We start from the raw sequence: 27,615 nt of genomic DNA, 5'->3' as shown, positions 1-27,615 counted from the left end.
CCGCCGGCAGCCAGCTGTGCCTGAGTGACCGAGCCCCAGGCCGAGAGGCCGGGGGCACCCCACCTCCGAAGTGGCCCGTGCGAGCCCCAGGCTCCAGGTTTCGATAAGCGGCCACCAAGGAGTGAGCCGGTGTGTACCTGGACGCCCATCCCCAGACACAAAGAACCACCAACGCACCGATACCTGAGGGAGTCCGCCACCGGCAGGGGACGTAATGGTGGGTGGAGATAGGCCTCCAAACCTTGGAGGGCCTGAGATGTCCCCAGAGATACTTTCTATACTTTCTATGAAAACCTGCAGTAAGAACGGAGCACTTCCTCTCCATGGCCTTATCAACATCCAATCTCCAGACTTCAGACTCTGCTCCTGAGGAGAAACAGAATCATCTGGCAGATCATTTGTTCTCATGACTTCTTTACTTTTAAACATTTTGAGCATCCAATCTGCTAATGTGCTCTCTCTTCTGTGTTTCTATCATCACTACAGAAGACTAAAACTCTAAATGCTCTACCATATATAATCTCAAAGCTCACAGCTTTACTGTGCCGTTAGTTCTCTCTACCAACCCTGCACTTTGTGGCTGATATGAACAATGATGTTTTAGTGTTATCCCTAGATGCTGTGCCATTAATCCAATCACTTCATTTACAAAGTGTGGACCATCATCACTATAAATAGTCTCCGGAATCCCGTGTTCTGGGATGATATTCTTACATATTGCTTTGGCAACCGAAATGGCATCTGCTTCCCTAGTTGATTGATTGATTGATTGATATACCTTTATTAGTCCCACAAGGGGAAATTTCATGTTATGGCTGCCGACCTGCAAGGGCGTCGCCATCTTACCCTCCAACCATACATACATTACACAAAAACATCACATGGTGAAGACAGGTCAGAGAGGTATAACAATGGAAGATGCACCACACGAGGAAGGATAAGGAGAAAAAAATAACTCCCCCCAGACTGAGCTCCAACAGGGAGATCAGTTTAAGAACAGAAAAAAAAACACCTCTGCACATGAAAAAACTCTTAATACACCAAAGAAACACGTGACAAGCAACAGGAGTGGGTAAAGGGTGAGAGACAGTCAGTGTAGGCAGTACATCCGGGCCTGCAGCCTATGCGCTGGTCTCCTTGATTCACCGTCAGCATCGGAAGGGAATAAGTGTTGAAGGCGTTTGGAGGGGGAGGGGGGATGAGTGTACATCTGCATGTGTGTATATGTCTGTGTGTGTGTGTGTGTGTGTATGTCCAGACTTCAGCTGAGACAGTGTCCTTCGCCCTGCCAGGGGTGGCCTTGCATAGAATGGGAAAAACCCACTACCCACTTTGCAAAAGGGCAAAAGAAACCTTTTGACATAATCTCAAAAAAAGCGTGAGCTGGCAGGGGACTCCATAATTGGTCATAATGGCTCATTACCTGTGTGGACTCAGACTGTGGAGGCAATAGTAGATACGAAGAGTCAGCCATGCTGTTCAGCACAGAACTTACGGAGCACCAAAACTGCACACATTCCCTTTATCATGATGGCTCGTTTGAAATTTATTTAAAATACGTTTTGAGTTCAAGTTTAAGTTTCCGAGTTAAACTCTGCTATACCTGACCGTGTAAAATCTGACATTAAAAATCTGAAATTAATCTGATGTTACAGATTATTTTTCAAAAATGATTATCTAATAATTATCTAATAGAGGAAGTATCTTTTAGCTTGGTTACATCTCTTGGATGAATGGATGACAGGGTGCTACAGCAGAGGCTTTCATCTGATTAATGCCAGATATTCATGAACTCATGCAGGATTTAATTTTTACTGAAAGAATGTTAAATATCCAAATCCAGCTGTGTGGGTCTTTGTGCTGTCACTGTGCAATGTGGACTGTGCACCCCGAAGTTATGCAGGAGTTTCTTAAAGTGTCGCTTCAGAGACGTCTGAAGCTTGGACACAGTATAATGTGGAGCAGTTGCACACTGTTATAATGATTATTTCTTTGCATCTCTGCAGTGTTTTATGATAAAATAAAAATCAAGTGCAAAACCCTTGAAATTGATCCAGTGGTTTGTGGTTAAAAAATTACGGAGCCCCCCAGGGGACATGGGAGAAGAAAAAAAATTAGGGAGAAAAAAAAAAAATTAAGACGGACTTTTGCGAGATCTCGCGAGAGCTCGCAAAAGTATTGCGAGCTCTCGCAAAACTTTCTCGCGAAAGTTGAATTCCAACAATGGCGGCAGCTACTTAGTTGTAATATTGCTCTTTCTGGGTCACAAAATACACTTTTAAGATATTTTGAGGCGTGAATGTAGTTGTGTAAACGTCAGATACCTGCTCGGTTTACAAGACATCACATATTTGCAAAAGTGCTCCGACGTTTTTGGAGATCTGACACCCACTAGCTCGAAGCTAACGGGAGGTCGAGACCTACTACAGCCGGGAGGAACACCGCTTTCCCGGCAAATCGTGCCTCGACCTCCCGGTCGGCTTCGAGCTGGCGGCCTCCGAAGAATGCGGCTAAAACTTTTGCGAGCTCTCGCAATACTTTTGCGAGAGCTCGCAAAAGTCCGTCTTAATTTTTCTTTTTTTCTCCCTAATTTTTTTTTTTCCTCCCTAATTTTTTTTTCTCCCATGTCCCCTGCGGGGCTCCGTAAAAAATAGCAGTTTTATAAGCTGAGGTTGTCCATTTTCTGACTTTCTTTACATTCTGATAGTTTGTAACAATCTGAAGTGCAAGAAGAATTGTGAAGTAATTTTAAAATATTGTTCCTAATTTAGGAACAACACCACCTGCTTCCATGTCTTGCATTAATATTTTAATAACTTCTCTGCTTATTGACAATTGTCCCTCAGATAATTATATTATCTCTATTTGTACGATACGACGAAGGAAAAACAGGGTACCTCTTTGAAAGTGTTGAAACACTTATGTAATTATTTATTTTTGCAAAATAGATGCATTATACTCTGTGCTTTTTCAAAGACAATGACACTTGGGGTTCAAATGAAAACATTGGGGTGTAACATTAATGAAATGTTCAATCATGATGAAACAGATTCTCCTGCGTCTTCAGAAAGTAAAAATAAACTAAAAGTAAACTTACTGAAAGTAAAAAAAAAGGGTGAAAACTGACGAATGTGGATAAATCTGGTATATTTACACGATGAATTCAATACACATTCATATCTGACTCTGCTGCTTTGTCAACAGCAGCTGTGTTGCTTCCAGTCAGTATCACGTGCTGAGTTCTTGTGCCCTCCTCCTCCTTTGCATCCTTTCAACATTTTCATTTACAAAAATGTTGATGCACAAAATCTGCCATAAAAATCCTCATAAAACAATATTGTTTTTTGCTTCTTTTTTCATAAATGACTCATCATCATAATCATCTTTGTTTGGAAGCAAGAAGAATCATATAGAAATGAAAAAGGGATAAATCTTCTGACCGAATCTGCTGGGACTGTGTGAGGTCCTGAGGCTAAGAGTAAGGATTTATCCACAGGAGAGCTGCGTTCTTACAAACCATCCCACTGTGTAAACCTGACATCTGTGGAACAGCTGAGCTGTATGATGTGTACAAGGACACAAAACATTATTTACCATCAGATCCCGAGCCCTCCATGTGTTAATCAAGAAACTGCTGCTGTGCTACAGCCATAAATAATGAATAAATTAGGAGCTAAAGCTAAAAGGACAGTTTATTTGTACCATCTTCATGTCAACACATTCAAGAACATCACAGATGAAGAAACATTAAAAACTTCCACACTACATAAAGCAAGAAAAATGGTTTTTCTTTCAGGTGGTTTCAGAAAAAACAGAAACATCAAACACCTCCAAGACTCTCTTTGAAAGAACTAAAAACCTTTATTCTCATGGTCCAATCATGAGTGAACTCCCCGATGAAGCCTTGTGTGCTAAAACATGTCAGAGTTTTAAAGGTTAAACATGAGTTTCCAAAACGTTTTGCTGGAGAACAATGAACTATTTGACTGAGTTTCAATTATTTACAGACGAGCAAAAGCAGGACAGAGAAAAAAGGACAAAACTGACTCAGTAAAATGACAGAAAATAAGATCCCATGTAAATCTGTATTATGTAGAAGTTCAGCCCAGCAACCAGTTCAGTTCAACACAAGTTTAAATGATTCTATCTGAACTCTGTGGAGCCTGATCTCAAGCTTTTTGAGTCTGACACTGAAACCAGAGGATCTTTCTGTCTCTTCAGATTCACTGTGATCCAGTGATGGGAGTGATTTCAGCCCTGAGTGATCACGCTGATGTTTGCACAGAGCAGACAATGAGGTGAATGTTTGGGCACATTGGTAACAGTGAAACAGTTTATTAGTAACGTGGGATCGTTTGTGTTCGGAGTATGAACTGAGATTCCTGAAGCTCTTGTCACACTGGTCACAGCTGTAGTTTCCTTCCATGTGTGTACGTTCATGCTTGTTACGACTACATGAATCTGAGAAGCTTTTGTCACAGTGTCTGCACTTGTGTGGTTTCTCTCCTGTGTGGACTCGTTTGTGTGTTTTAAGCTTACTTGCAGTGGTGAAGGATGACCCACACTGATCACAGAGGTGCTTTTTAACCCCACTGTGAATCAGTTCATGTTGTTTTAACTCAGTTGATGTGGGGAAGCTTCTTCCACATTCTTTGCAGTATTTCAGTTTGTCTCCAGTGTGTCTACGTTGATGTGTTTTAAGGGTGTGTTGGTGACTGAAAGTTTTTCCACAGAGGTCACAACGAAAGTCTTTCCCACCACCACAGTGATGACAGGGTTGAGAACTGGATCCATCTGTGTCGCTCTGCTTCTAAACACAGACACAAAGACAGTGTAAGTCAGTCCTTCAACATTTTTATCCTGAACGTCGCCTGAAATAAAGAGCATCTCTGCAGACGTCCAATTACATTTTACTGTTTCAGTTAACACAGTTTACTGGGCTGCAATAACTACAATACTACCACCATAATACTACAGTAATACTAAAATCATAACTGACATGAAAATCTGAATAATCACTCAGAGCTGCTTTTCCATGCAGTAGAATTGCTAACATGCTAACACAGTTTAATGAGCAGAGATGTTCCAAACAGTCAGGCTAAAAAGACAAGATAACAATATAAATACATACCTCACAGTAACTGCACTTGTAGAGTCTCTTTCTGGTGTGGATCTGTTGGTGTTTTCTCAGGTAATGTGGAGCTTTAAAAGTCTTCTCACACAAGTCACATTTATAAGGTCTCTGCTCAGTGTGGCTAAACATGTGTTGTTTTAACTGTGTGTCTGTTATAAACTCTTTGCCACACTGTTCACAGCAGTACACATCATGTCTGGTGTGAATGCGTAGGTGTATATTTCGGTGCCCTCTCTGGCTGAAAGTTTTTCCACAGATGTCACAGCTATATGCCTTAATTCCAGAGTGGGTAACTAGATGACTCTGTAAGTTGCTACTGCGATTAAAAGCTCTGCCACACTGATCACAGCTGTACGCTTTAACTCCACTGTGGATGAGTTGGTGTCTTTTTAGGGAACGCTTCCTGGAAAAAGACTTTCCACACAAGTCACAGCTGAACGGTCTCTCTCCAGTGTGGATGACCTGATGCTGTTTTAGATGACACTTGGAAATAAACTCCATCCCACACTCGTCACAGGTGTGTTTTTTCTCTCTCTTTCTTCTGTGAGGTTTGTCGGCCTCCTGAGAGCGCTGACTTCTCGCTCCATGTTGGTCCTGCAGTGACAGAGATACAAACAGAGGCAGTGAGTGAAATGCAGTCGTGGAACAAACTCAACCTTCAAACTCCCTCCATTAACACTAGTTTTAAACCTGAAGGTGGAGTGTGGCACCAAACACCTTAAAGGTCTCTTATCCCCACCTGCTGGTAGTTCTAACACATTACATCCAACCTGCTGTTAAAAATAATTCATGATTGTTTAAACACTAAAATCAAGCCCATCCCTCCTGATTGTACACACACACACACACACACACACACACACACACACAATTATTCAGTGATAATAAATCCTATGTTTGTTTATTCAAAAAGAACCCCATTAGCTTCCACAACAGATGTTGCTCGTCTTCCATCAAATACAATCACATAAAATATTATACAATAAAGTGGAATCAAGATATCCACATAATTTGGCTCTTACATCCACAGTGAGGTTTCACAATTAAAATATAAGCAATCAATAATAATAATAATAATAATAATATTATCAATAACACTGAGGCACATTACAGAAATTTCAAAAACAAATAATCTCTTACAATATTTACAACAACTAAAAGTTCTGTAAATCGGCTTTTAAATGTTCATTGAAGTTTTGAATAGTTGCTAATTCTCTAATTTTATAAGGCAATTTATTCCACCTGAAAGTTGCTCTAAATATAACAGTTTTACAAAAAGTTACTTTTAACTCGAGGATTTACTAAATTGCAGTTTGTTGAAAATCGTATAATATCATTATGTATTTCATCTGGATACTGCAGCTGAGCAAAAATAAATGTGGCGTGTTTAACAGAATTGCGTTCTTTATAACTACAAGTAAGCCATAGAATATTTTAGCCTGTACAGGAAGCCAAGAAAGCTGATAATGCATTTTATCGATATTCGTATTAGAGATGGCACGATGCCACTTTTTAATGTCCAATACCGATATCATATGGATATCTGCCGATACGAATCCGATAGCGTTTTTTGTAATCAATAAAACAGTTTTTTAAATAAATATCTTGCTGCATTTTGTATAAGTCAGTGGTTCTTAACCTGGGTTCGATCGAACCCTAGGGGTTTGGTGAGTCGGTCTCAGGGGTTCGGCAGAGCCTCCACTGCGGAGGTCGCAGAGGTCCAGCCACGCCCGAATTATCGTGTAAATTTGTGATGACACGCCCCCTTCTGGCCATCACTGGCTGCAGACGATCATGCTACACTGCTTGGCCAATCAGGGGTGCGGGGAATGTAGCGCGCGCAGTAGTCAACATGTGAATGTCGTGGTAGTACTTCGCGTGATTTTTTTTTTAACATTTTAATCCATACTAACTATGTCGGGCAAAAAAAAGAAAGTGGTTGGACGAATATGTACAATATGGATTTACATGTATCACGGAACGTGATGGGAGTGAGCGTCCTATCTGCATGATTTGCAACGCCAAGTTGAGCAACTCTAGTCTCGCACCAGCAAAACTAAAGGAACACTTCTTGAAGCTGCATGGAGACGGGGAATACAAGAACACAACACTTGCTGAATTCAAGGTGAAGAGAGCCAGATTCGATGAAAGGCCCACTCTGCCTGCTCTTGGATTTGTACCCGTTAACAAACCGATCCTCACAGCATCGTACGAAGTTGCTTACCTGATCGCAAAGCAGGGCAAGCCACACACCATTGGTGAAACACTCGTGAAACCAGATGGCAAATCTGATACTCGGAACAGCGGCCGAAGGTAAATTATCACAAATTCCTCTTTCAAATGACACCGTCAGCGACAGAATAGAAGACATGAGTAAAGACATCTTGGCTCAAGTAGTCGCCGATCTGATTTCAAGCCCGGCAAAATTCAGCCTTCAGCTCGATGAGAGCACAGACGTTGCTAATCTAAGCCAGCTTACTGTTTTTGTGCGCTATGTGAAAGATGACATGATAAAAGAAGATTTTTTATTTTGTAAGCCTCTTACAACAACAACTAAGGCAGCCGATGTGAAGAAGCTTGTGGATGACTTCTTCGGAGACAACAATCTTTCATGGGACATGGTTTCTGCAGTTTGTACAGACGGAGCTCCCGTCATGCTGGGAAGAAACTCTGGTTTTGGTGCGCTAGTAAAAGCCGATGCACCACACATCATTGTGACTCATTGTATTTTGCACAGGCATGCATTGGCAACAAAAACCTTGCCTCCAAAAATGGCAGAAGTATTAAAAACAGTGGTGGAATGTGTGAACTATGTGCGAAATAGTGCTCTGAGGCACCGCATCTTCAGTGAGCTGTGTAAAGAAATGGGCTCTGAATTCGAGGTACTTCTGTACCATTCTAATGTTCGGTGGTTATCCCGGGGACAGGTGCTGAATCGTGTTTTTGCCATGCGTGTGGAATTAGCCCTGTTTTTGCAAGAGCACCAACACTGTCATGCAGATTGCTTCAAAAATCCTGAGTTCATTCTCATTTTAGCGTACATGGCTGATATATTCGCAGCTCTCAATCATCTCAATCAGCAGATGCAGGGTGGTGGAGTCAATATCATAGAAGCGGAAGAACACCTGAAGGCTTTTCAAAAAAAGCTAACGTTATGGAAACGACGAACAGAGAACAACAACTTTGCAAACTTCCCCCTTCTGGACAACTGTGTAAGTAAGGTCGAAGATGTGTCTGGAATCGGAGATGTTTCTGTATCCACGGAACTGAAGCAAACAATTGCAACGCACTTAGATGAGCTTGCAAAGTCTCTCGACAGATATTTCCCTACAAGAGAGTCATATCCAGCATGGGTGAGACAGCCGTTCACGTTTGCTGTTGAGACAGCAGATGTCAATGATGAATACCTTGACGAATTCATTGAAATTCAGCAGAGCCAGGTTCAACAGCAACTCTTCAGAACAACAACACTCTCAACGTTTTGGTGTCGACAAATGGACGAGTATCCAGTTATTGCTAAGAAAGCCGTGGATTTTTTTATACCATTTGTTACAACATATCTTTGCAAGCAATCCTTTTCGACGATGCTGGACATAAAAACGAAGAAAAGGAACAGACTTTTCTGTGAAAATGACATGAGACTGGCACTTGCCAAGGTGAAGCCACGCATATCTGAACTGGTCTCTCAAAGGCAACAGCAGAAGTCACACTGATTTGCAGGTATGTAATTTGTTGTAAGTTCATGCATTGTGTTGGTTTTGTTCTTTGAACAAGGTGATGTTCATGTACGGCTCATTTTGTGCACCAGTAAAAAAACATATCTATGTCTTGAATTTGAAAAAAAAAAAATTTTTTCACTAAAGAGGGGTTCGGTGAATGCGCATATGAAACTGGTGGGGTTCGGTACCTCCAACAAGGTTAAGAACCACTGGTATAAGTTCATACTCAAGTTTTAAAAACAAGACACTAAAGCTATTCCGTTATACCAAATGAGCCCTTTCCTCTACTCCCTCTTCACCCACGACTGCAGACCTGCCGATGGTTCTAACGCCATCATTAAGTTTGCAGATGACACCACGGTGATTGGCCTCATCAGTGACAACGATGAGGCCACCTACAGGGAGGAGGTGGATGGTCTGGCTGAGTGGTGCGACACAAACAACCTGCTGCTTAACACCGAGAAGACCAAGGAGCTCATCGTGGACTACAGGAGCAATGCTGACCCACATCCACCCATCTACATTAAGGGGACGGCTGTGGAGCGTGTGAGCAGCTTCAAGTTCCTGGGAGTCCACATCTCCGAGGATCTCATCTGGACGACCAACTGCTCCAAGCTGGTCAAGAAGGCTCACCAGCACCTCTTCTTCTTGAGGACTCCAAGGAAGAACCACCTGTCCTCAGACATCCTGGTGAACTTCTATCGCTGCACCATCGAGAGCATCCTGACCAACTGTATAACAGTCTGGTACGGGAACTGCTCTGCCTCGGACCGGAAGGCGTTGCAGAGAGTTGTGAAAACTGCCCAGCGCATCGCCGGAGCACCACTTCCTGCCATAAAAGACATCTACAGGAAGCGGTGTCTGAAAAGGGCTGGGAAAATCATCAAAGACCCCAGTCACCCATCACATTGACTCTTCACCCTCCTGCCCTCTGGGAGGCGCTACAGGAGCCTCCGGACTAAGACCACCAGGAACCGGAACAGCTTCTTCCCCACAGCTGTCAGACTCCTGAACTCTGCCTCCTGACATCTGACCCACGTTAAACTCACGGACTGAACATACACACACCCACAACCACCTACAACCACCTACACACACACACAATGGACAACCGTACCCTCAAACACACAATAATAACATTGACTGAACCACCACTCACAACCACTTGCACTTTATACAGCCTCTGTAGAAATTATCCACATATCTCACTTATCTTAACTGCACCACTGTATAAATAATCATTCTGTAAAATACGATAATTTTTAATTCAACAACTGTTTATAACTTGCATATTTCTCATTTCTGTATAGCTGTACATCTCATATTTCTGTATAGTTTTTCCTATTTATATCCTGTTCATAGCTTGTACTCACTACAGCCTGTACATACTTATAGTTATAGCATATTCATAACATACTTCATACCGTGTACATTATAACATACCATAATAGACCCATTTCTGTAATATACTTACATATCTATATTATTGCTAATATATCTATATCATGGCTAAAGCACTTCTGGATGGAAGCAAACTGCATTTCGTTGCCCTGTACCTGTGACATGTGCAATGACAATAAAGTTGAATTCTATTCTGTTCAAATATTTTATAGTTCAGCAACACACATCAATCTAATAAACTTAAACCTGCACCATCCTTCCTATTCTAGTATTATAAAGAGTACTTATCAGAAATATTAAACAACCTAACTAATAGAGTTGCCAACTCCCAGCAAAAATCTCCCAGAACCACCCCCGCCCTCATGATGCTTAATCGACATAATCAACTTTAATTTAATGCACGTGTACATCAAATGCACAGAAATAATCAATCATGTTTCCACAATAATTACCACATTTCCCGGACTACAATGCGCACCTGAATATTAGCCGCACAAGCTAGAATCAGGGGAAAATCCTGTTTCGCACATACAGTGGGGCAAAAAAGTATTTAGTCAGCCACCGATTGTGCAAGTTCCCCCACTTAAAATGATGACAGAGGTCAGTAATTTGCACCAGAGGTACACTTCAACTGTGAGAGACAGAATGTAAAAAAAAAAATAAAAAAAAATCCATGAATTCACATGGTAGGATTTGTAAAGAATTTATTCGTAAATCAGGGTGGAAAATAAGTATTTGGTCACCTCAAACATGGAAAATCTCTGGCTCTCACAGACCTGTAACGTCTTCTGTAAGACGCTTTTCTGTCCCCCACTCGTTACCTGTATGAATGGCACCTGTTTGAACTCATCATTTGTATAAAAGACACCTGTCCACAGCCTCAAACAGTCAGACTCCAAACTCCGCCATGGCCAAGACCAAAGAGCTTTCGAAGGACACCAGGAAAAGTATTGTAGACCTGCACCAGACTGGGAAGAGTGAATCTACAATAGACAAGCAGTTTGGTGTGAAAAAAATCAACTGTGGGAGCAATCATCAGGAAATGGAAGACATACAAGACCACTGATAATCTCCCACGATCTGGGGCTCCACGCAAGATCTCATCCCGTGGGGTCAAAATGATCATGAGAACGGTGAGCAAAGATCCCAGAACCACACGGGGGGACCTGGTGAATGACCTGCAGAGAGCTGGGACCAAAGTAAGAAAGGTCACCATCAGTAACACACTACAACGGCAGGGAATCAAATCCCGCAGTGCCAGACGTGTTCCGCTGCTGAAGCCAGTGCATGTCCAGGCCCATCTGAAGTTTGCCAGAGAGCACATGGATGATACAGCAGAGGATTGGGAGAATGTCATGTGGTCAGATGAAACCAAAGTAGAACTTTTTGGTATAAACTCAACTCGTCATGTTTGGAGGACGAAGAATACTGAGTTGCATCCCAAGAACACCATACCTACTGTGAAGCATGGGGGTGGAAACATCATGCTATGGGGCTCTTTTTCTGCCAAGGGGACAGGACGACTGATCCGTGTTAAGGACAGAATGAATGGGGCCATGTATCGTGAGATTTTGAGCCACAACCTCCTTCCATCAGTGAGAACTTTGAAGATGAAATGAGGCTGGGTCTTCCAACATGACAATGATCCAAAACACACCGCCTGGGAAACAAAGGAGTGGCTCCGTAAGAAGCATTTGAAAGTCCTGGAGTGGCCTAGCCAGTCTCCAGACCTCAACCCCATAGAAAATCTGTGGCGGGAGTTGAAAGTCCGTGTTGCTCGGCGACAGCCCCAAAACATCACTGCTCTCGAGAAGATCTGCATGGAGGAATGGGCCAAAATACCAGCTACTGTGTGTGCAAACCTGGTAAAGACCTATAGTAAACGTTTGACCTCTGTTATTGCCAACAAAGGTTATGTTACAAAGTATTGAGTTGTATTTTTGTTATTGACCAAATACTTATTATCCACCCTGATTTACGAATAAATTCTTTACAAATCCTACCATGTGAATTCATGGATTTTTTTTTTCACATTCTGTCTCTCACAGTTGAAGTGTACCTCTGGTGCAAATTACTACTAAACATAATTCACAAAATTAAAAATCTTTCATCACACCCCTTTTATTAATATTTTGAAAAACAAGTTATGGTACATATTTGCATAACTTTTTAGGTATATGTACAAGTAGCGGTAATTACAAGTACGAAACATGTGCTGTGCTTCATAAACAAGTAACAAATGTAGTACATAACAATAACCTACAGCACACCAGAAACATTGATTCGGCCTACCTTTTAGGCTCAGGTGCAGTGACACGGCTTTAACTAGAGCTGGGCGATAGAACGATAATGATATGTATCGCGATATAACTTTTACTCGATAGAGAAATTAAACTATCGCGATAGACCTCGCCGTTCTTGTCCTCTTAAAAAAAAAGTCAGCCAATCCAAATTAAGTAGCGCAGAGCCGAACCAATCACAGCCGCAGCGTCACGTCGCGTGACTTGTTACATACAGCACAAGTGCCAAGCCGCACGTGTGTTTGTTTGGGAAGCAGCCAGCGGGTAATGGAGCCAGCGGGTAATGGAGGAAATGAGTGTGCCGACTAGAAAAATCAACCGAGCGTGACCGAAGGTTACCGAGGAGAAAACAGATGATGGTTCCAATGCCGGAGAGATTGTCGAACGGAAGAGCCATAGAAGTTCCGTAGTGTTAAGGTATTTCGGCTATTTCAAGTCTGACAAAAAACAGAGTAGCGTGCACTGTAAATTGTGCCGAAAGCAAGTCTGGAAATACAATAAACTGGTGCATGCGTCACACTGTGCGCCACGTTATTGTTTCGGTGAAATGAATTTCTACAATACTGTTACTGTTAATTCTACTCTCTGCAGTGTTTGAATGCTTACATATACACACAGTTACTGTCCGTCCACACATACGACTCGGTTCTGCTTCTATGCCCCAGCTTTGTTTACTTTTTCCCACCGAGGCTTCTACACTTCTGATTGGCCAACATTTCTGCACGGTTAGGAATCTAGCTCCACCTGCTGCTTTGGCATGTTCATAGCAGCGTTTTCCTTCATTTCTGCCTTTATGTGTGGACGGGATTATTTTTTAAAACGAAAACGGAAAATCTCCGTTTTCAAAAATACCCGTGTACGTGTGGACGTAGCCTCAGTCTCTGACTGGAAGCGCTAATTTGTCATTCGGCTTTGTCAGACTAAAGTAACTGTTAAAACTGTTTGAAAAGCTAAGCTATACAACAAGGAGAGATTGAGAATTTCCTTTTAGTTCTCAGTTTATTTGATATTGACAAAGGTTAGTCATTTTTGTCTGTTCATCTGTAAAACAAACTAAGATTTATTTTTAGAATTAATATTTTGTTTCTAAGTGGAATTGACAATTTAGTCTGTTTCGTTTGTTCTATTTTGAAACTTAAACGCTTTAGTGGCTGCCTTTTGTGTAGTTTGCAATATTTGCCTTTATTTATCTGAAAAAGTCTCATGTTCCTTAAGTACATCTACCCTGTTGAACTTATTATGGGAAATAAATATTTAAATAAAAACAAGCTGCTGATTATTTCACATTTTACTTGTGAGCAACGGCACATTTAAATCTTACAAATATAGTTATTTGGCTTATATCGTGATATATATCGTTATCGCCTGAAATGGAAAAAAAAACATATCGTGATATGAAAAAATCTTATATCGCCCAGCTCTAGCTTTAACAAGAAGAAAAGTCAGTCATTCACCATCTTTCTCTTCTTCCTGCGCACTAAAACCACCAAAGTCCTCTTCTCCAGTGTCAGAAACGAACAGGTTCATGATGGCTTCGTCATCACCTCTCCGCTTCTCTCATTCGTTGTCACTTTCAAAACCAAACAAATCCTCGTTGTCAGTGTCGAACACCCTCTGAAGGGCCGTGGCGGTGTCCTCCTCTCCATCATGCAGCAGTCCAGCCCTTCGAAATCCGTTGGTGATCATGGATGTTTTCACACTTTTCCACGCTGTCAGAATCCACTGGTGGAGTTGGGCATAACTTGCTTTTCGCAAGTTTATCGCCGCTCATCATCCACGCCTCCCAATGAAGGCGTAGCGCTACTTTGAAGTTTGTTTTTCGCGCTACTTCTTACGGCACTACGTTGCCTGGCGGATGGACATGTGACCAATATACCACTCTTGAACCCCGATCCTTCCGCCAGGCAACGTAGTGCTGTAGAACAGCAGAAGAAACAAAACAAATCATCTTACGATATCACAAAAATCATGGACAATCCTTAGAAAAGTCGCACCTGACTAAAAGCCGCAGGGTTCAAAGCTTGTGCAAAAAGTAGTGGCTAGTAGCCCGACAATTACAGTAAATAGATTCACCATCTTTCTTCAACAGAATTGCAGACTGCACAGATGGTACCTTCCCAAAGGAAAAAGGACTATAGCTTACCAGGGTGTAAATTAGACTTAATAGTTACCATATACAGTAATGGATTTCTATACATTTAATCAGATGACCACTTTGGTTGTAAGATTCAGATAATTATTTATTAAAAGTTAGTCCTTTAAATGAAATAACAAAGAAAAGTATTTTTTGTGCCTCCCTTTGCTTGTTAATGCCGTACCTGCCCCCTGGCAAAGCTTTGCTAGAGCCGCCCCTGCACAGTTACCAGCTGTCAGCTACTTAGAAAACATGAGAGAAGAAGAGGCAGCTGCAGCTTAAGGACACAGACTAACTCCAGAGTCTTTTTTTCCCCCATTCTAGCTGAAGTACGGGACAAATTGCTTCCTTTTCGCCTCAGTATGGAAGAGATTAAGATTAAAAATGCTGCGGTTTGGAAGCATGTAGTGAGGCTCCAAATGCTCCACCAGTTCGCCAACAGGTCTTGCAGACAACAGCCGCTCTATCGAGTGACACATACTTCTCTGATAAGCAAAGCTGGGTTACGCCAAGTAGCGCGTTTTGTGAGGCGAGGATCGGTCCATTTTTAATTAGTATAGTATGAACATCTAATCTGGATGCCTTATTCTGGACTAACTGAAGTCTGTTAAGATCTGTCTTATTAGCTGCTGACCAAATGATTGTCCAATACTCCAGATGAGACATTACTAGTGCATTAATGACATCTTTCATAATTTTTTTTTTTTTGTGTCCCGTTTGGATCTATAGCCATCAGAATTGTTGTCTTAAGGCCAAGAAAGATGCCAAGCGGATTTATTTTACCAAGTGGATCATCATGTCCTTGCCATATTGGTCCATTTGATTGACCTTTATTATAATTATGAATTTATTTTATTTTCAGTTGCTACAAACGGGACAGACATGACTGGGGGATAGGACAGGGAGAAAGAATGAAAGAAAGAGAGGGAGGGAAAGAAAGAAAAACAGAGGGGAGAAGAGACGGTGAGAAGGGGGGGAAGAAAAAAAAAACAAAAAAAAAAAAAAAAACAACAACTCCTGGGTCACCTGTATGGAGAAAAAAAACAAGAGAAAGCAAACAACAAAGAGCAACATAATAAATTAAAAAAAAAAGCACCATCACAATAAACTAGCTAGCAGTAGATATCAATAGTTACTAAATAATAAATGATATTGTGCAGCACGCAAGATAGACAGCGCACAGTGTGCTTTGAGGCAGCAGCCAAGAAAGCTGTAGTCCGCGTCTGTGAATACCCATGTGTACACCTGTGTGCATACCTGTGTGGATCAGCATGCTTGCATTCCAAAGGTTTCTCCATGTAACGATCTGCTAGGGAGTGTGGGGAGCCACAGCCCTGTCCTCTATGGTATGAAGCAGGTATGGAGGAGATCAAAACTCCAGACATCCAGAGGCCCCCAGAACACAAGAGACCAAGGAAGACCCACAGAGGGGCAGCCGCGCCACTGTCCCAGTAAGAGCTGAGGAGAGTCCCAGATGAGGGCTCACTCAGCAGCCGCGGAGCAGAAGCCAGGGGGAGTTGCAGTGACGCGCCTGTGAGCTCCGCCGGCAGCCAGCTGTGCCTGAGTGACCGAGCCCCAGGCCGAGAGGCCGGGGGCACCCCACCTCCGAAGTGGCCCGAGCGAGCCCCAGGCTCCAGGCCCCGATAAGCGGCCGCCAAGGAGTGAGCCGGTGTGTACCCGGACGCCCACCCCCAGACACAAAGAACCACCAACACACCGACACCTGAGGGAGTCCGCCACTGGCAGGGGAAGTGGTGGTGGGTGGAGATAGGCCTCCAAACCTTGGAGGGCCTGAGATGTCCCCAGAGAGGTGGCGTCTGATACCCAACCTGACATATAGACACAGACATACAGGCACACACAGATACAAACATCCATTCCCACTCTCATGCTCTCATATGCACTTACTCCACACTCAACCAACGTGGAGACAGACATAAAGAGACGCTGTATACACGATCACACTCCCCAAGCGTACTCTACGAACCGGGTCTAGGTACCCTTGCCCCTGGAGGGGGGGAACTGCACCCAGACCCAGGTGGTGTTACCCTTTTCCCTGCGGTAGGGAGAGGCAGACCGCCCCGACTCCGCAGCAGCAGGGAGGCCCCACACCTCAGACCGCAGTCGGACGGCCAACTCCTCCTAGCCCCCCTGCTCCAGCAGGCCGCAGAGAATGGGGGTGAGAGAAGACTCCAAACCTCCCTCCACCCGTTCATTGTAGTGTTGATGCATGTGTGTTCTAAGGTGCAACTCCAGATGAGACATTACTAGTACATTAATGACATCTTTCATAATTGAAGAAGTGATACAGAAAGAGCATTTCATAGCCATAGCTATGCCTTGTCCTATTTTCTTAAAAACAGAGTCGATGTGCTGAGACCATGAAAGGTGGTGATTTATGGTAACGCCGAGTAGTTTAATCTGGGTGACGTGTTCTAACACTGGCTATGGAAAGACTCAGTTGTGGGCTGTTGACTAATCTGCTTCTAATTAACATAGATTTGGATTTAGATACATTTAAAATCATGTTGTTTTTACTTATCCAGTCAAACACATTCAGCAAATTTTGTTGTGACACGCTGATCAGTTCAGAATTGTCACTGGCTGAATAAAACATGGTGGAATCTTTGGCATACCCAAGATAAGGCCAAGACATATTGCAGATCGTTTGTGATAACTGAATAGAGAAGTGAGGCAACCTTTCATCAAGCACAGAGCAGCTGATGAAAATCAATAACATTTTAGTTTATCAATCAAAAGATCTAAATTTATCCAAGAATATCACTTTCCCATCATCTAGATGTTTATACCATATATTATTGGTCATATGAATTAGAGCTGAGCTGGTAAAATGACCAGCTTGGTTCTGTTAAAGTGAATTGTTAAATGTTGTCATTTTTATGCTACCATCTCTACATTGTTTTAACTCTGTGGTGAAAGGAATTTATTTGTCCCCCTCCCCAGCTTCTCGAGGTCCGGGGGGGGGGGCTAATGACATTTGAAGTGCCTTTCTGAGATACCGACGAGGCCTCACTTGCAAGTAAATCGATCGCTGTTGCCTTGTTTTTCTTTCACGGGAATAAGTCCTGGAGACAGCGGGGTCTAAGTTTAGACTAAACAGGTTCAGTGAAGAAAAATGTCTGATTGTAACCTGAGGACTTTTTTACATTAAGAAAAAGGCAGCAAACATCAAACCAATTTAATCCTAAACAGTAACACACTAAAGTAGAGCAGGGCGATATGACCAAAAATATTAACAGTGTAAATGCAAATTCCTCGGAGCAAATGTCGGCCAATTTCCACTGGAAATGCCTTTTGGTTAAACTGTCAGCAAGGAATTTGCATTTGCACTGTTAAATTTTTATATAACTTCAATACACAGAAAAAAAACAGCTGTTTGTTTAAGTGAAAATACATTGATGTCTGTCACCTTCTGTGTTGAGCTCATTGTTTTCTCTGTAGTGGCTGAGCTGAGTCCAAGTAGCTGAAAATGTTCCTCTGCTGCTCCGTCAGACTCTTCTCCTCCTGCTGATCAGCTGGGACACAAAGCAGATCTTTGTTAGGCTCCACACTGCACTGAAGAGTCAAAGTGTCTCATATGTTCACCTGACAAGTAAAAGAACACATTTTTGCTTCCCGAGGTGGGCAACTTATTGGAAACAAACACAAAAGGTTTGAGCACCGATACAAAATTTAGCAGTATAGCAGGAGAGACTGAGGCCTGTTATTAGAATCAAATGCCCAGTGGGCTGACACACCAATATACACATACACACGTGTTATATGGGAACACCCTCAAATCACGTGATGCCCAGAATTGTACAATACTGATGCTTGAGAGCGCGCGTGTGATCATAGCTGGACTGGCCATCGGTTATACCGGGAATTTGCCCGGTGGGCTGCTGGCGATTTTTTGTTTTTATGGGCCGATCGATTTTTTTTTTTTTTTGGAAGGGTATAAATAATGAAAGGTGTTGGATTGGCCAATTGGTCATGATCGACTCTGGGCTGGACCAATTACAGCCGAGGAGGTCGGATGCACCCTCCCCCTTGTTTAGCAATCTTATAGATGAACTAAAGAAATGGAGAACAAAAAAAGGAAAGGAGGTGCAGAAAAAATTAGGGCCAAAAAGAAACAAGGCCTTCAGGCAGACGCTGCCAAATGTGTAAAAATAACTGAAATGTTTGGCGGTAGCTATGGCATAGCTTTCACAGATTTAGCAACATCAGCAAGTGGTGGAGGCCAGCAGGTGGATAAGGGCAGTGTTGGGAAGGTTACTTTTAAAATGTATTCCATTACAGAATACATGCCCCAAAATGTATTCTGTAACGTATTCCGTTACGTTACTCAATGACAGTAACGTATTCTGAATACTTTGGATTACTTAATATATTATCATGCTTTTTACAACAACGTGAATGTACTATTGCTGTGTGATTTATTACTGAAGGTCCGCGACTCCGAACTGTAGTAAAGGGACCTCTGACTAATACGGCGGAGTCCCTGTCGGCTCGTAGCCGAAAAATAGCTTTACTTTGTTGTGTGGCTCAACTTTTCTTGCGAGAGACAGAGAGAGGCGTTGAAAGACTGCTCCAACGGAACTTGTTGTTTTCGGAGGAAAACACGAACACTGTGTACAGTTGAGTCTTAATAGCTTACTTACAACTGGGCTCGTCAGGCACTCTTCTTGGCTGAAGTGGTTATTATTATATTTACATGCTTCCAGCTCCCGTTTTTCCTCGACGACAACTCCTACCTTTCCACTCCCCTTTTTCTCCCTCCTCGAGCTCACAGACCCATAACGTGTATGGCAGTCCATTCTCCCTGCAACACGGACTACACTGCCCATGATGCTACATTCTTTAGAGCTATGCTTGTAGCATTCTGCCTGTTAGCTTAGCACAACAACAACGAAAAGGCGCTCTCTCACCCAGGAAACACACAGTCACAGAAAGAGAGAGAGAGAGTTGCCCTGTAACCATGGCAACCGTAACCCTGCCCCCTGGAACAACAGAACGTAGCTGTCAAACAAAACCCAAACAGTCCTGACCCGCGACAAAATGAAACAGGAAAGTACCGCAGTGTAATCCATTTATTTCAACAAAGTAACTGTATTCTGAATACCACCTTTTTAAACGGTAACTGTAACGGAATACAGTTACTCATATTTTGTATTTTAAATACGTAACGGCGGTACATGTATTCCGTTACTCCCCAACACTGGATAAGGGAAAGGGGAGGCAAGAGGAGGAGAGACCCGAGGCGGCCGCCGGTCATAGTGGCAGAGGAACTGAACTTCAGGTAAGAAGTTATGACCTGCTGTCTATCTGTGTCAGATATAAACCAAGTTTAGTTGTAGTTTGTTTTCGTTGTGCTGACTTTTTACAGTTGCTTAGAAGAACTGGTACTGCGTACTAGCTAGCATGACGGAGTTTATATACTGCTGGGCGGGTGCTATGAAGTTACTGATAGTAAATTTTATTTTATGCTTAAGGTTAGTTTCTCAAACTCCTCAAAATCTTAACAAATTGTGCCAATCCTTACATGTTGCACCAGGCTGATTTATCATCAAAAGTGGAGAAGTCTGTGACAGAGGAGACAGAAGAGCAGCAGAGAGAGATGGAGATGGAGAGAAGATTTTATGTCATCCATGAGGGATGCATTTGACATGTTTCACATATTATAGCTCAACAAGTTACTTATAGCAATTCAAATACGAGCAATCAGTTTTTGGCACAACACCGGCTATTGCAGTTAATAATACAACAGCTTCTTGCCATTTTTGTGTTTCTTTTTATCGCTGTGTAACTGAGTTCAATTGAAAGCCTGCATGCGCTAGTACCTCTTGCCACAAGTTCCCAGAATCCTTTGCAGTTTTACCCCTGAATGACGTCACATTTTTGGTGGGCCGGTCTCTAGTCAAAATGCCCGGGTCGATTTTTTGTCCCAGTCCAGCCCTGTGTGTGATGCAAGTATGTGTAGTGTTGATCAGTGGTGAGAAAAACAACTCACGGAACTTGACCTTTCTATACTTGTGGCTAGTGATGTGACGTTCTGTATCGAGGCTTCGAAGCGTGTGTCGAGTAATGGAGGGGGCGTTTCCGCGAAGCGCGCATCGAGGCTTGCTTCGTTTATGGGAGGAGCTAAAAATGATGACGTCCGAAGCCTCGCTGCCCGGCTGTACCACGTGACTGGTTCATGAAGTGGTTCGAACTTTGCCGCGAGATATGACAGCGATATAAACCCCTCAGACTTCATTCAAAATGTGGGTGTTTGATGGAGAGTTGCGGTTAGTGAGAGTTTGGAGACAGTTTGGAGGTTTATGAGAGTGAGGAGAGAAAGTCAGGAGAGAATGGAGCCAGCTAAGAAGAGGAGGATGTCCTCCCCTGTGTGGGAACATTTTGATCTTATTCCTCCCAACAAGGTATGTAAATTTCTACAGAAGATGTATTTTCATGATACTGATGGTGCAATACAATTTATGTTGAGCTGTCTTGACTTTTGTACAAGGTGAAGTGTTTGCTATGTGCCAGGGAGCTGGGATATAACAACAACACCTCATCCATGCTTAGGCACTACAGAGCTTTGCATGAGAATAAGGGGGACACCGATTGTGGAGCAAGACCAGGTGAGCCATCAAATGCAATGATAATATAGGATGCAGTAATGTTACTAAATGATATAACAATATCATACAATGCAATAAGTGATGTGTGTGATATTTATATTTGTGCTTTATCTTTATTGTCTTTCCTCAGGAGAACAATCTCAAATAGATGAAGACCTGGTCAGCATGGTGATTGAGGACTCCCAGCCATTTAGCATTGTGGAGGACAAAGGATTCAAAAGATTTGTTAAGTCATTAAATCCTAGCTATGTTCTCCCCACTAAAAAGGTCATAAAAGCAGTGAAGATTTCGTTTCTACAGAGTAAAATGTGAACAGGCAGGACTGAGGCTCAAAGCCTCAGTGTGTAGCTACACTACACACTGCTTCACAGCCACGTCGTACTTTAGAACAAAATGTTTTTACTTTCCTTTAGGCCCTGAAAGTCATGGTGGAGGCCAGGTACCAGGAGATGAAGGAGAAAGCTAAGGCCAGCGTTGAGAAGGCAGCAGCTGTGAGTCTGACATCAGATATGTGGACCTCCATCAACACAGAGGCCTATCTGGCAGTCACCTGCCATTTTGTTGATGAGTCCAGCACATTAAACACCGTTGTTTTAGGAGTGTAATATTTTCCTAATGCACACACTGCAGAAAACATTGCACAGGTGAAAGGCTCACTCATGGCAGAATGGGCAATTACTGACAAAGTCACATGCCTAGTAACAGATGGGGCTGCCAATATGGGGGCTTGTGCAAGGGAGCTAAGACTTAAACATGCCATATGCATAGCTCACACCCTGAACTTAGTGGTGAAGAAGGCCCTTGACCAGACCCCTGAGCTCTCTGACATCCGAGCCAAGTCCAGGAAGATCATGGGATATTTCAGGAGCAGTACCTCTGCAAAGGTAAGTTCTTAAGTGGCTTAATTACAGTTTCTTTAATGCTACTTATGTGTATTGTCGAGAAAAACATCTTATTTTAAATCTCACTGTGATATCATTTACATGCACTGTCATTGCACAGGACCACCAAACCCTCCCCCGCATCCTCTGATGGCTCCTTCCTCAACGAGCTCAACAACTTTTATGCTCGTTTTGAGTGAGGGAACCCCACAACCACAACCAAAGCAGACATGACGCCAGACTAGAGATGGCACGATACCACTTTTTTATGTCCGATACCGATACCGATATCATGAATTTGGATATCTGCCGATACCGATATGAATCCGATATAGTGTGTTTTTTAATCAATAAAACTGTTTTTTAATATCTTGCTGCATTTTGTATAAGTTCATAGTCAAGTTTAAATAAACAACAGCACTAAAGCTATTCTGTTATACCTGTGTGTAAAAAGTACACTGCGCCCAAAATATTTCATAGTTCAGCAACACTGATCAATCTAATAAACTTAAACCTGCTCCATCCTTCCTATTCTGGTATTTTAAAGAGTACTTAGCAGAAATATTAAGCAACCTAACTAATAGGGTTGCAAACTACCAGCAAAAAAAAATAAAAAAAATAGGGAACCACCCTCCACTTTGTGATGCTTAATCGATGTAATCAACTTTAATTTGATGCAGTGTGAAAAAAAAATGCACAGAAATCAATTATTTTTTCAAGAATAATTAAATAGATTCAACATCTTTCTTCAACAGAATTGCAGACTGCACAGATGGTACTTTCCCAAAGGAAAAAGTACTATAGCTTACTAGGGTATATTAGACTTAACAGTTACTATATACAGTAATGGACTTCTATACATTTTACATCAGATTAAAACTTTGGGTGTAAGATTCAGATAATTATTTATTAAAAGCTAGACATTTTAAATGAGAATAAGAAAGAAAAGTATGTCTTTGTGCCCCCTTTTCCCTGTTAATGCCCTATCGGCCCCCTGGCTAAACTTTGCTAGATCCGCCCCTGCACAGTTACCAGCCGTCAGCTGCGTAGAAAAAGATCCTGGAGTAGAAAGTAATATTAAATGAATTCTAACAACAGCTTATCAAGCTTAAACGTGCTGCTGTTGTTCAGCCGCTGGTTTCCTCTTTCTGGTGCAAAGTGGGCCAAAAACAAACAAGAGAGACGGAGTCGCGACAGAAAAGCCGATCAGCTGATCGTTAAGCAGTTTCATGAAGTAGCAGCAGGAGAGAGAGAGAGAGAGAGAGAGAGAGAGAGAGAGAGAGAGAGAGAGAGAGAGAGAGAGAGAGAGAGAGAGGCACTTGCTCCATATATCAGTTGTTAAGCTTAACGTGGGAATGCTTTACAAACATTCAGAGAGGAACTTACACACTTGCTTTACTTCTCTCTGGGATAACTTCCTCGGAGATGAAATGCTGGTTTGGTAGCGAGACTACAAATACACACAGCCGCTGTATCACGTGACCACACTGCTCCGACGTGCTACGGTTATGAGACGAGTTACGCCATGTCGCAAGTTTTGTGAGGTGCTTTTTTGATATTTAATGGATCGGATTACATTTTTTATTTCTCGCCGATATCCGATCCAGTAATTTAGGTCAGTATCGGACCGATACCGATACGTAATATCGGATCGGTCCATCTCTACGCCAGACCACCAACCTCTGACTCTCTCCCCCACCGATGTAGGAGCGGTGCTGAGCAGGATCAATGTCCACAAGGCTGCAGGTCCTGATGGCATCCCCGGGCGTGTTCTCAGAGCGTGTTCTGGGGAGCTTGCAGGAGTGCTCACAGACATATTCAATCTGTCCTTGGCCCACGCTGTGGTACCGGCCTGCTTCAAATCCACCTCCATCGTCCCGATACCCAAAAACTCCAACCCATCTTGCCTCAATGACTACCGCCCAGTAGCACTCACCCCCATCATCACTAAGTGCTTAGAGCAGCTGGTCCTAGCACACTTCAAATCCTGTCTCCCCCCCACCCTGGACCCCCACCAATTCGCATACCGCCAGAACAGGAGCACAGAGGATGCAGTCTCCATCGCACTGCACTCTGTCCTCTCACACCTGGACAACAACAACACCTACGCCAGAATGCTGTTTATAGACTTCAGTTCAGCATTCAATACAATCCACCCCTCACAACTCATCAGGAAACTGACAGACCTGGGCATCAGTTCCCTCATCTGCAAATGGTTACTGGACTTCCTGACCAACCGCCCCCAACATGTCCGGCTGGATAACCACTGCTCATCTACCATCACAATGAACACCGGTGTACCACAAGGCTGTGTGATGAGCCCTTTCCTCTACTCCCTCTTCACCCACGACTGCAGACCTGCTGATGGTTCCAACACCATCATTAAGTTTGCAGATGACACCACGGTGATTGGCCTCATCAGTGACAACGATGAGGCCGCCTACAGGGAGGAGGTGGATGGTCTGGCTGAGTGGTGCGACACAAACAACCTGCTGCTTAACACCGAGAAGACCAAGGAGCTCATCGTGGACTACAGGAGGAATGCTGACCCACATCCACCCATCCACATTAAGGGGACAGCTGTGGAGCGTGTGAGCAGCTTCAAGTTCCTGGGAGTCCACATCTCCGAGGATCTCACCTGGACGACCAACTGCTCCAAGCTGGTCAAGAAGGCTCACCAGCGCCTCTTCTTCTTGAGGACTCTGAGAAAGAACCACCTGTCCTCAGACATCCTGGTGAACTTCTATCGCTGCACCATCGAGAGCATCCTGACCAACTGTATAACAGTCTGGTATGGGAACTGCTCTGCCTCGGACCGGAAGGCGTTGCAGAGGGTCGTGAAAACTGCCCAGCGCATCGCCGGAGCACCACTTCCTGCCATAAAAGACATCTACAGGAAGCGGTGTCTGAAAAGGGCTGGGAAAATCATCAAAGACCCCAGTCACCCATCACATGGACTCTTCACCCTCCTGCCCTCTGGGAGGCGCCAAAGGAGCCTCCGGACTAAGACCACCAGGTACCGGAACAGCTTCTTCCCCACAGCTGTCAGACTCCTGAACTCTGCCTCCTGACATCTGACCCACGTTAAACTCATGGACTGAACATACACACCCCCACAATGGACAACTGTACCCTCAAACACACAATAATAACATGGAGTGAACCACCACTCACAACCACTAGCACTTTATAAAGCCTCTGTAGAAACTATCTACACCCTCACTTATCTTAACTGCACTACTGTATAGCTCTGTGTAAATAATCATTCTGTACATTCAATAATCTTTAATCCTACAACTGTTTACAACTTGCATAGTTCCCATTTCTGTATAGCTGTATATCCCAGATTTCTGTAAAGTTATTTATTTCATATTCTGTATAGTTTTTCATATTTATATCCTGTTCATAGCCTGTACATAGCTTGTACTCACTACAGCCTGTACATACTTATAGTTATAGAATATTCACAACATACTTCATACCGTGTACATTATAACATACTATAATAGACCCATTTCTGTAATATACTTACATATCTATACTATTGCTAATATATATTGTAATATACCTATATCACTAAAGCACTTCTGGATGGATGCAAACTGCATTTCGTTGCCCTGTACCTGTGCATGTGCAATGACAATAAAGTTAAATTCTATTCTATTCTATTCTATTATTTCATCATTACTTCATTAGTTTGTATCACTTTATCATTAAATATTATCATGTATCATTTGAATTAACATTTAAATAGATCAGTTAGAAACCACCAGAATAGCTGGACCTCCAGAAGGCTCAGCTGCAGCAGTTCACATAAGGACATTTGAACTCTTTTTAGCCTGATCCCACAATTACACAAAATACACACACTGTATACACAATTGGTTAGGTTCCCAGGAAGCATGAGTGGAAACATCTGGGTTCAATTCTGGGAAGTGGGGTGTTTTGAACATAGAAGGAGATATGGGAATTCTTCTGACGTCATAATGACTATAAAGCTTTCTGCAACGAGCAGGGAAGTCGAAGTCCGGCTCTTCCCACACTGTACTACTGTGTGCTTTAATAAAATAATTTATTGACCCACTATGGACTTTTCAGTCGTATGTCTCTTCCTCAAAATTCGAACCACGACAGTATAGTTCTGCTCCCTTGACAATCTAATGTATGCTTTTTTAAATTGTATTTTGTAAGGAGAGGCTTTCAGTTGTGCAGGAACAACTAAGGCAGTCTCAACACAAACTACTACAGGAGGTGGAAACCCGCTGGAACAGCACTTACAATATGCTGCAAAGACTTTTCGAGCAAAGGGAGCCAGTAGGCGCTGCTTTGGCAAGTCTCACAACAGACATCCCACCTATGTCATCTGAGGAATTTGGTATAATTTCAGAGTGTCTGGTTGTCCTAGCACCATTTAACGATGCAACCACTGAGCTCTCTCAGGAAAAAAGGGTGTCTGGGTCAAAGGTCATACCTTTGCTCACTATGCTGGATCATTGCCTCAATGAACAAATGGAAAAAACCACCATCCATTGGATCTTCCCTGGCTCAGAAGCTTAGGATGCTATTGAGAGAGAAGCTAGATAAAATACAGACCATGAGCATTATGTTCCTTGCGACACTGCTGGACCCAAGGTTCAGAAAACTCGGGTTTTTCAGCCCTGCAAGAGCTAGCGAAGCAGAAAAAAGACTGAAAGCAGAATGTGCTTCTGTAATGAGGGCCTCCACCACCTCTTCCTCCACACCACCACCACAGCCATCAACGTCACAATCTGTTGAGGCTGTTTCCCACGGTACCATTGTTATTGCATTTTAGTTGCATTTATATAAACTGAATGTTGGGTTTTCCACTGTATCTATTATTGTATGATCTACTGTACAATATAATGCGCCTTGAGGCGACTGTTGTTGTTATTTGGCACTATAGACATAACATTGAATTGAAAATTGAATTGGTAGTATCTCATAAGACTCTCCTTTTTGTTTAGGTAACAACTTGCGGCGTCGCCTGGATGAGAGTGTCAGGCAGACACAGACACAAAATGTGACAGCAGATGCAAATATTGAGGTCCAACGGTACATGATGGAGCCAAATATTGGAAGGCTGGAAGACCCCCTTAAATACTGGGAGAGACAGAAATAGGTCTACCCTCACTTATATAAGTTAGCACTGACATACCTGTGTACCCCTGCCTCATCTGTGCCCTGTGAGCGAGTGTTTTCAAAGGCAGGGGAAATATTGTCCAAAAAAAGAAATCGCCTATGACCTGCCACAGTGGAGAAACTGTTGTTTTTAAATAAAAACCAATGATGTGTCCCCTAAACACTAATCACTGTCCTTGCCTCAATGTTACAAAAGCACAACCACTGTCCACACCTCACCTCACAGCATATGATCATTTCCATTTTAGGCATTTCCA

The 27,615-nt window shown here is 42.9% G+C and overlaps 2 protein-coding genes and 1 pseudogene across 3 annotated transcripts in view; 1 reads left to right on the top strand and 2 right to left on the bottom strand.

The window, feature by feature from the left end:
• LOC147322368 (uncharacterized) overlaps positions 1-27,615 on the bottom strand; it is a 125,444-nt gene that overhangs the window by 43,427 nt on the left and 54,402 nt on the right. The window lies entirely within an intron of this gene.
• Positions 3,675-27,615, bottom strand: part of LOC147322369 (uncharacterized) — a 51,391-nt gene continuing 27,450 nt past the window's right edge. The window contains exons 2-4 of one of the 2 annotated variants that reach the window (XM_086306806.1): positions 18,119-18,224; positions 5,132-5,728; positions 3,675-4,810 (exon numbers count right to left, since the gene is read on the bottom strand). In XM_086306806.1, coding sequence (XP_086162932.1) covers positions 4,118-4,810; positions 5,132-5,728; positions 18,119-18,136 — 1,308 coding nt within the window. In that variant the 5' untranslated portion in view covers positions 18,137-18,224 and the 3' untranslated portion in view covers positions 3,675-4,117. The remainder of the gene's footprint in view (positions 4,811-5,131; positions 5,729-18,118; positions 18,225-27,615) is intronic. The other variant, XM_086306807.1, reaches the window with a different exon arrangement.
• Positions 22,037-27,165, top strand: LOC147322371 (zinc finger BED domain-containing protein 4-like; annotated as a pseudogene).

Source organism: Aulonocara sp. 'chitande type north' Nkhata Bay, linkage group LG9 (genome assembly GCF_057382095.1).
Source record: "Aulonocara sp. 'chitande type north' Nkhata Bay isolate Kocher_YH1m ecotype deep benthic linkage group LG9, A_spYH_male_GT1.1, whole genome shotgun sequence".
NCBI lineage: Eukaryota > Metazoa > Chordata > Actinopteri > Cichliformes > Cichlidae > Aulonocara > Aulonocara sp. 'chitande type north' Nkhata Bay.
The sequence above is the reverse complement of the archived record's forward strand: the minus strand, read 5'-3'. Positions and strand labels throughout refer to the sequence as shown.